Raw genomic sequence first — 10038 nt, forward strand, 5'->3', positions numbered from 1 at the left:
CTGTCCTATAGTGCAGCAGTGTATGTGTGTGTAGTTTGCATTGCTGCCGCCTGTGCTGTACCTGTCCTATAGTGCAGCAGTGTATGTGTGCGTAGTTTGCATTGCTGCCGCCTGTGCTGTACCTGTCATATAGTGCAGCAGTGTATGTGTGCGTAGTTTACATTGCTGCCGCCTGTGCTGTACCTGTCCTATAGTGCAGCAGCGTATGTGTTCGTAGTTTGCATTGCTGCCGCCTGTGCTATACCTGTCCTATAGTGCAGCAGCGTATGTGTGCGTAGTTTGCATTGCTGCCGCCTGTGCTATACCTGTCCTATAGTGCAGCAGCGTATGTGTGCGTAGTTTGCATTGCTGCCGCCTGTGCTATACCTGTCCTATAGTGCAGCAGCGTATGTGTGCTTAGTTTGCATTGCTGCCGCCTGTGCTATACCTGTCCTATAGTGCAGCAGCGTATGTGTGCGTAGTTTGCATTGCTGCCGCCTGTGCTATACCTGTGCTATAGTGCAGCAGCGTATGTGTGCGTAGTTTGCATTGCTGCCGCCTGTGCTATACCTGTCCTATAGTGCAGCAGCGTATGTGTGCGTAGTTTGCATTGCTGCCGCCTGTGCTATACCTGTCCTATAGTGCAGCAGCGTATGTGTGCGTAGTTTGCATTACTGCCGCCTGTGCTATACCTGTCCTATAGTGCAGCAGTGTATGTGTGCGTAGTTTGCATTGCTGCCGCCTGTGCTATACCTGTCCTATAGTGCAGCAGTGTATGTGTGCGTAGTTTGCATTGCTGCTGCCTGTGCTGTAACTATTCAGTAGTGGAGTAGTGTGTGTGAGTGTTTGTGGCTTGCACTGCTCTTTTCTGTGCTGTACCCCCCCCAGGAACTCCTCTGCTCTCTGCACGTAAAAGTGCATGTGTGCTGGCAATACATGCATAATTCTACTCACAGATGCTGACCCTATTTCCACATGGAAAAAAACTATTTTATGTGTAGAAGTGGCTCTAAACATTACCTTCACAAGCCACATACAGTGGGACAGAGGGAGTTAAAGATGGGAATGGGGAGATATGATGCAAACATTCAGATCACTAGCAGGCTTCAACAGGGTGTCAGGGAAAAGCATTTTCCATAGAATGAGGAGCTGAAGGACAAAGGGACATTGTATAAAGCTGAGGGGAAAGTGCGAAAATATAAGGCAGAGAGGGTGGGGTACCCCTGGAATAGACTCCCAGTGCTGAAGAATGGAGATGGTGGGGCATCTCAGGACAGACTCCCAGTGCTGGAGCACAGAGATGGTGGGGCATCCCGGGACAGACTCCCAGTGCTGAAGAATGGAGATGGTGGGGCATCTCAGGACAGACTCCCAGTGCTGAAGAATGGAGATGGTGGGGCATCTCAGGACAGACTCCCAGTGCTGGAGCACAGAGATGGTGGGGCACCCCTGGAATAGACTCCCAGTGCAGGAGCATGGAGAGAGTGGGGAATCCCTGGGACAGACTCCCAGCGCTGGAGCATGGAGAGAGTGGGGAATCCCTGGGACAGACTCCCAGCGCTGGAGCATGGAGTGGGTGGGGCACCCCTGGGACAGACTTCCAGCGCTGGAGCACGGAGAGGGTGGGGCACCCCTGGGACAGACTTCCAGCGAAGGTTACAAGAGCCAAGAAAAGGGGTAGAATTCAAGCCTGCATGGGAGAGACCGGAACGGCTTCAGTTTTCAAACAACCGTTGAGAGGAAAATATCACTGGAAGATTTTCAGCTGAAAATGTGCCTAAATCTCAGCAGTGAAAACGGATCCAGCTCTTTCTGATGGCCGGTTTTCCCAGAAAAATCAGCAGCAGTTGCCTAAGTCATGGGCCTGCCTTGCAAACAACCCGGAAAACAAAACATTTCTCACAAATTAACTTTTACCTGCCTGCTAAAATATACAGTGGGGGAGGGGACTTTTTTTTTATCCTTTGTTCTTTAAAAGCAGAGGTTAAACTGGCTAATTCCGGGGAGTCCTGTGAAAATCCTTCTTGGCAGGAGGTGGACCACACGGTGAGAATTAAGTGCTTCTTATCTCCTCAATCCTTGCCTGCATCAGGGGACTGTAAACTTTCTAATCTCTTCAAGGCAATGCTGATTTCAGCACAGTAACCTCAGCAGATTAGATTGCTCGGCTCCACAGAACAGGCTTTGTTTCCTCTCACATTCATTTGTCCTTAAAATAATCTTACAAATGTTCTACTCTCAAGCAAACAGAGGGAGAGCCAGGCTGTAAGTCTCCTTTCTCACGCTCCTCTGGTCCAGCTCTTCCAAAGGCAGGGAAGCAGGACTGGTCACCCTGAATTCCCCTCCCAATGGCGTAATAATCCTGCTAAAGTGAAGGGTTGGGAAGATGGACAACCTATTACAGTGCCAGTCTCCCTCTCACAGCCAGAAGTCTCCTTATTACAGTGCCAGTCTCCTCCTCACAGCTGGAGGTCTCCTTATTGCAGGGCCAGTCTCCCCCTCACAGCCAGAGGTCTCCTTATTACAGTGCCAGTCTCCTCCTCACAGCTGGAGGTCTCCTTATTGCAGTGCCAGTCTCCCTCTCACAGCCAGAGGTCTTCTTATTGCAGTGCCAGTCTCCTCACAGCCAGAGGTCTTCTTATTACAGTGCCAGTCTCCCCCTCACAGCCAGAGGTTTCCTTATTGCAGTGCCAGTCTCCCTCTCACAGCCGGAGGTCTCCTTATTACAGTGCCAGTCTCCCTCTCACAGCCAGAGGTCTCCTTATTGCAGTGCCAGTCTCCCCCTCACAGCCAGAGGTCTCCTTATTGTAGTGCCAGTCTCCCTCTCACAGCCGGAGGTCTCCTTGTTGCAGTGCCAGTCTCCCTCTCACAGCCGGAGGTCTCCTTATTGCAGTGCCAGTTTCCCTCTCACAGTGGGTGGTCTCTCTATTACAGCGGGAGGTCTCTCTATTACAGTGACAGTCTCCCTCTCACAGTGGGAGGTATCTCTATTACAGTGACAGTCTCCCTCTCACAGCGGGTGGTCTCTCTATAACAGTAACAGTCTCCCTCTCACAGCGGGTAGTCTCTCTATTACAGTGACAGTCTCCCTCTCACAGTGGGAGGTATCTCTATCTCAGCAGGTGGTCTTATTGCAGTGCCAGTCTCCCCCTCACAGCCAGAGGTCTCCTTATTGCAGTGCCAGTTTCCCTCTCTCAGCCGGCGGTCTCCTTGTTGCAGTGCCAGTCTCCCTCTCACAGCCAGAGGTCTCCTTATTGCAGTGCCAGTCTCCCTCTTACAGCCGGAGGTCTACTTATTGCAGTGCCAGTTTCCCTCTCACAGTGGGTGGTCTCTCTATTACAGCGGGAGGTCTCTCTATTACAGTGACAGTCTCCCTCTCACAGTGGGAGGTATCTCTATTACAGTGACAGTCTCCCTCTCACAGCGGGTGGTCTCTCTATTACAGTAACAGTCTCCCTCTCACAGCAGGTGGTCTCTCTATTACAGTGACAGTCTCCCTCTCACAGTGGGAGGTATCTCTATCTCAGCAGGTGGTTTCCTTATTGCAGTGTCAGTCTCCCTCTCACAGCCGGAGGTCTCCTTGTTGCAGTGCCAGTCTCCCTTTCACAGTGGGTGATCTCTCTATTACAGCAGGTGGTCTCTCTATTACGGTGCCAGTCTCCCTCTCACAGCCAGAGGTCTCCTTATTGCAGTGCCAGTCTTCCTTTCACAGCCAGAGTTCTCCTTATTGCAGTGCCAGTCTCCCCCTCACAGCCAGAGGTCTCCTTATTGCAGTGCCAGTCTCCCTCTCACAGCCGGAGGTCTCCTTGTTGCAGTGCCAGTCTCCCTCTCATAGTGGGTGGTCTCTCTATTACAGCGGGAGGTCTCTCTATAACAGTGACAGTCTCCCTCTCACAGCAGGTGGTCTCTCCATTACAATAACAGTCTCCCTCTCACAGTGGGAGGTATCTCTATCTCAGCAGGTGGTCTTTTTATTGCAATGACAGTCTCCCTCTCACAGTGGGAGGTATCTCTATTATAGTGACAGTCTCCCTCTCACAGCATTAGGTCTATTTATTACAGTGACAGTCTCCTTGCTACAGAGAGGGGCCTCCTTATTTCAGTGAGAGTCTCCCAGTTACAGGAAGTGAGCGTCTTATTACAGTAACAGTTTCCCTCTCACAGCGGGAGGTATCTCTATCTCAGCAGGTGGTCTTCTTATTACAATGACAGTCTCCCTCTCATAGTGGGAGGTATCTCTATTACAGTGACAGTCTCCCTCTCACAGCGGGTGGTCTCTCTATTACACTGACAGTTTCCCTCTCACAGAAGGAAGTATCTCTATTACTGTAACAGTCTAGCTCTTACAATGAGATCTCTCCATTATAGTGACAGTCTCCCTCTCACAGCAGGAAATATCTATATTACTGTGACAGTCTAGCTCTTACAGTGGGAGGTCTGTCTATTACAGTGACAGTCTCCTTGCTACAGAGAGGGGCCTCCTTATTTCAGTGAGAGTCTCCCAGTTACAGGGAGTGAGCTCCTTATTACAGTAACAGTCTCCTTCTTAAAGTGGGAGATCTCTCCCTTACAGCAAAAGGTCACCCTTTTACAGTGACAGTCTCCATCTCACAGCGGGAGGTCTCTAGCTTACAGCAAGTGGTCTCCTTATTAAAATGACATTCTCTGTCTCACAGTGGGAGGTTTCCCTGTTACAGAGGGTGTTCTTATTACAGTGACAGTCTCCCTTTCACATCAGCTGGTCTCTCTTTTACAGTGGCAGTCTCTCTGTTACAGTGGAAAGTCTCCTTATTACAGTGACAATCTTCTTCTCACAGTGGGACATCTCTCTTTAACAGTGACAGTCTCCCTCTCACAGCAAGAAGTCTCTCTATTACAGTGACAGTCTCCCTCTGTTACAGCGGGAGGTATTCTTATTACAGTGACAGTCTCCCTCTGTTACAGCGGGCGGTATTCTTATTACAGTGACAGTCTCTCTCTCACTGCAAGAGCTCTCTCTATTACAGTGACAATCTCCCTGTTACAGCAGGAAGTCTCCCTATTACAGTGACAGTGTCCCTCTCACACCGAGAGTTCTCCCTATTAGAATGATAGTTTCTTTGTTAGAGCAGGACGTCTCCTTATTACAATGACAGTCTCCCTCTCACAGTGGAAGGTCTATTACAGTGATAATCTCCTTGTAACAGAGGGGAGGTCTCTCTATTACAGTCAGTCTCCTTCTCACAGCAGGAGGCCTCTCTCTTACAATGAATGGTCTCCTTATTACAGTGACAGTCCCCCTGTTTCAGAGGGTTGTCTCTCTATTACAGTGACAGTCTCCCTCTCACAGTGGGAGGTCTTCCTATCTCAGCAGGTGGTCTTCTTATTACAGTGACAGTCCCCCTGTTTCAGAGGGTTGTCTCTCTATTACAGTGACAGTCTCCCTCTCACAGTGGGAGGTCTTCCTATTTATTTATTTATTTATTTATTTATTTATTTATTTAATTTTATATACCGGCAACCGTTTGCACATCGTGCCGGTTCACAAGTAACTTACAACAGAAAGTATATAGGCATAGCCTTTACAGAGAACGGTGTATAACGTAAAACGCAGTAACAGAACAAATAACTAAGTAACTGGGGAGGGATGAGGGGGGGGGGGGGGTCGATACAAAGGGGGGGCAGGGGGAGGGTGCAAACAGATACATGGGGATAAAATGTGAATAGGGATTCGAGGAAGAAATATGTACAATGGTTATACATGGGGATACATGGGGATACATGGGGATACATGGGGATGAGGGGGGGGGGGGTCGATACAAAGGGGGGGCAGGGGGAGGGTGCAAACAGATACATGGGGATAAAATGTGAATAGGGATTCGAGGAAGAAATATGTACAATGGTTATATACAGAAGTTGTACACTGGATATATATACAGATGTTGTACACTGGTTATATACAGGAGATGTAGGAAACTTTAGAGGGGGAGGGGGTTGGGTGTAGGTTCTGAAAGGGGGGTATTGGAGAGGAATGATGGTTGGGCTAGCGTGTTAGTTGGTGAAGATGATGAAGAATGGGGGTATGCTTGGAGGAAAAGCCAGGTTTTGAGTTTCTTCTTGAAAGTAGGTGTGGAGGTTTCGGTACGTAGATTAAGAGGCATAGAGTTCCAGAGGGAGGGGCCTGCAAGGGAAAGGGCTCTATTGGTGGTGGAAATGAGTCTAGTGGATCTTATGGAGGGAGGGATAAGGGTTCCACGGAGGGAAGCACGGGTGGGTCTTGTGGAGGTACGAGGGAGGAAGGGTGGGTTTAGCCAGTTGCAGTGTTCATTAGTAATACTTTTGTGGATGAGGGTGAGGGTCTTGTAAATAATTCGTGAGTGAATGGGAAGCCAGTGGAGATCAATGAGGGTGGGAGTGATGTGGTCTTCTTATTACAGTGTCTTATTACAGTGTCTTATTACAGTGTCTTATTACAGTGTCTTCTTATTACAGTGACAGTCCCCCTGTTTCAGAGGGTTGTCTCTCTATTACAGTGACAGTCTCCCTCTCACAGTGGGAGGTCTTCCTATCTCAGCAGGTGGTCTCCTTATTACAGTGACAGTCACCCTGTTTCAGAGGGTTGTCTCTCTATTACAGTGACAGTCTCCCTCTCACAGTGGGAGGTCTTCCTATCTCAGCAGGTGGTCTCCTTATTACAGTGACAGTCCCCCTGTTTCAGAGGGTTGTCTCTCTATTACAGTGACAGTCTCCCTCTCACAGTGGGAGGTCTTCCTATCTCAGCAGGTGGTCTTCTTATTACAGTGACAGTCCCCCTGTTTCAGAGGGTTGTCTCTCTATTACAGTGACAGTCTCCCTCTCACAGTGGGAGGTCTTCCTATCTCAGCAGGTGGTCTTCTTATTACAGTGACAGTCCCCCTGTTTCAGAGGGTTGTCTCTCTATTACAGTGACAGTCTCCCTCTCACAGTGGGAGGTCTTCCTATCTCAGCAGGTGGTCTTCTTATTACAGTGATATCATGGGTAAAAAAAAAGTGAAAGCACGGAGGGAGGAAGCGTGCATGGGAGCAGGTGAGTGCAACCAGCCCACCATCCACTCTTCACTCCCCGTGCCCCCTGCTTCCCTGGGTGTATGGGATACTGGGGAAGGGGGGGGGGGGGCAGACAGAGGGCAAGGTTGCTAGGGGTGTGGAAGGGTTGCCAGGTTTGGAGAAATGCAGCAGTATCACTACTGACCCTCTCTCTGCCACACAGCCACACCCCTGGGAACCCTTCCCCCTCCCCCACCGCTTCCTCAACGCTGAAGAATCTCTAGGCGTCCTTCTTTTCTTATTTGTTTTTACTATTAATGAGCTTTTTTAGTCATTTAATGGTCACTGTGTATACAACATATGTAAGCTGCCGGCTAACTTTGATAAATGGATAATTTTTCATTAACCCCCTTACAAATCAGAAGAGAAGGAGGGGGGGGGGGGAGAGGGGAAGGATACCCTAGAGGAGGGAAAAGTGTGGGAAGGGATATCCTAGGAGAGAAGATTGGGGAGGAATATGACGGAGACATTCAAACAACAGAAAGGCTTAATTTATGCACAAGACATGAACTTTATCAGTGGAAAGGAAGTTTGGGTAACACCAGATAGGGCAGACTCAGGAGTTACAGTACAAAACTTTCTTTTTTTTTTTAATAGAAAAGCTGGAGGAAATAAGGATAAAAGAAATCAAAAAAAGTTTTGGATAAGCAGAGAAGATCAATCAGCTAAAGCTGGAAAAGTGGTCGAGAATTATACAACATTATTATTATTACCATTATTATTAACAGTGAGGACTGAGAGGTAAAGCCTGGGATAAGCACAGAGGATCCTTAGCTGTGGGGGAGTGAGGGGTAAAGCCTGGGATAAGCACAGAGGATCCTTAGCTGTGGGGGAGTGAGGGGTAAAGCCTGGGATAAGCACAGAGGATCCTTAGCTGTGGGGGAGTGAGGGGTAAAGCCTGGGATAAGCACAGAGGATCCTTAGCTGTGGGGGAGTGAGGGGTAAAGCCTGGGATAAGCACAGAGGATCCTTAGCTGTGAGGGAGTGAGGGGTAAAGCCTGGGATAAGCACAGAGGATCCTTAGCTGTGAGGGACTGAGGGGTAAAGCCTGGGATAAGCACAGAGGATCCTTAGCTGTGGGGGAGTGAGGGGTAAAGCCTGGGATAAGCACAGAGGATCCTTAGCTGTGAGGGACTGAGGGGTAAAGCCTGGGATAAGCACAGAGGATCCTTAGCTGTGGGGGAGTGAGGGGTAAAGCCTGGGATAAGCACAGAGGATCCTTAGCTGTGGGGGAGTGAGGGGTAAAGCCTGGGATAAGCACAGAGGATCCTTAGCTGTGGGGGAGTGAGAGGTAAAGCCTGGGATAAGCACAGAGGATCCTTAGCTGTGGGGGAGTGAGGGGTAAAGCCTGGGATAAGCACAGAGGATCCTTAGCTGTGTGGGAGTAAGAGGTAAAGCCTGGGATAAGCACAGAGGATCCTTAGCTGTGGGGGAGTGAGAGGTAAAGCCTGGGATAAGCACAGAGGATCCTTAGCTGTGGGGGACTGAGGGGTAAAGCCTGGGATAAGCACAGAGGATCCTTAGCTGTGGGGGAGTGAGGGGTAAAGCCTGGGATAAGCACAGAGGATCCTTAGCTGTGGGGGAGTGAGGGGTAAAGCCTGGGATAAGCACAGAGGATCCTTAGCTGTGAGGGACTGAGGGTAAAGCCTGGGATAAGCACAGAGGATCCTTAGCTGTGGGGGAGTGAGGGGTAAAGCCTGGGATAAGCACAGAGGATCCTTAGCTGTGTGGGAGTAAGAGGTAAAGCCTGGGATAAGCACAGAGGATCCTTAGCTGTGGGGGAGTGAGAGGTAAAGCCTGGGATAAGCACAGAGGATCCTTAGCTGTGGGGGACTGAGGGGTAAAGCCTGGGATAAGCACAGAGGATCCTTAGCTGTGGGGGAGTGAGGGGTAAAGCCTGGGATAAGCACAGAGGATCCTTAGCTGTGGGGGAGTGAGGGGTAAAGCCTGGGATAAGCACAGAGGATCCTTAGCTGTGGGGGAGTGAGAGGTAAAGCCTGGGATAAGCACAGAGGATCCTTAGCTGTGGGGGAGTGAGGGGTAAAGCCTGGGATAAGCACAGAGGATCCTTAGCTGTGGGGGAGTGAGGGGTAAAGCCTGGGATAAGCACAGAGGATCCTTAGCTGTGGGGGAGTGAGGGGTAAAGCCTGGGATAAGCACAGAGGATCCTTAGCTGTGAGGGAGTGAGAGGTAAAGCCTGGGATAAGCACAGAGGATCCTTAGCTGTGGGGGGAGTGAGGGGTAAAGCCTGGGATAAGCACAGAGGATCCTTAGCTGTGGGGGAGTGAGGGGTAAAGCCTGGGATAAGCACAGAGGATCTCAGAGTAGAAAGCTAGATAGTAGCTGGGGTCTGCAGCACTGCTGCCAGAATGATATATGAAAGAGTTCTTCTCTGCTCTCACGTCCTCTGTTGCCCCCATTCCTCTCAGTGGAAGGGCAGTCCTGGTTCAGTGGGTATTAGGAGAGTAGTATTGCTGCATTACACTGTGCTAGGGCATTGCCTGCGCCTGTCTTCCCTGGCCACAGGCACCACTTCTCTGGAATAAGCTGGGAATGCATGCTCTGTAAATCGGGCTCTCTCCTTGCCCCGTCCGATTCCCTCTCTGCTGCCCGCTCCCCGGCGATCCTTACCTTGGAGAGCTGCCTGCTGCCCCCATGCTGGCCCGGCCCGGCTGCTGGGCAGCTCTGCCTCTCCTGGACCCCGCCGCCGCTGCTGCTCACCTTCAAATATTCAGTGCTGGGGTCAAAGTCTGCTCTGCAGGGCGGGAACAGAGGAGCCGGAGACTTGCCCTACTGGCTCTGGCCAGTGGTGCCGCAGTGGCCAATCCAGGTCACAAATAACTTGAAAACTGTAGATATCTGATGTATCAATAATCGGTACCTAAACAAACATCCTATTTAATGGCTGAGAAACAATGTCTATTTCTAAAGTAGAATGTGGCTCCTCACATATCAAATGATGAGCTTCTTTGTTATTTAAAAGATTGCTCACAG

The 10038-nt window shown here is 50.0% G+C and overlaps 1 protein-coding gene across 3 annotated transcripts in view; it reads right to left on the minus strand.

The window, feature by feature from the left end:
* LOC115085798 (unconventional myosin-XV-like) overlaps positions 1–9758 on the minus strand; it is a 124806-nt gene extending 115048 nt beyond the window's left edge. For all 3 annotated transcript variants that reach the window (XM_029592222.1, XM_029592221.1, XM_029592224.1), the window contains exon 1: positions 9676–9758. In XM_029592222.1, coding sequence (XP_029448082.1) covers positions 9676–9701 — 26 coding nt within the window. In that variant the 5' untranslated portion in view covers positions 9702–9758. The remainder of the gene's footprint in view (positions 1–9675) is intronic.
* Positions 9759–10038: the final 280 nt, after the last annotated feature.

Source organism: Rhinatrema bivittatum, chromosome 2 (assembly GCF_901001135.1).
Source record: "Rhinatrema bivittatum chromosome 2, aRhiBiv1.1, whole genome shotgun sequence".
Lineage (NCBI taxonomy): Eukaryota > Metazoa > Chordata > Amphibia > Gymnophiona > Rhinatrematidae > Rhinatrema > Rhinatrema bivittatum.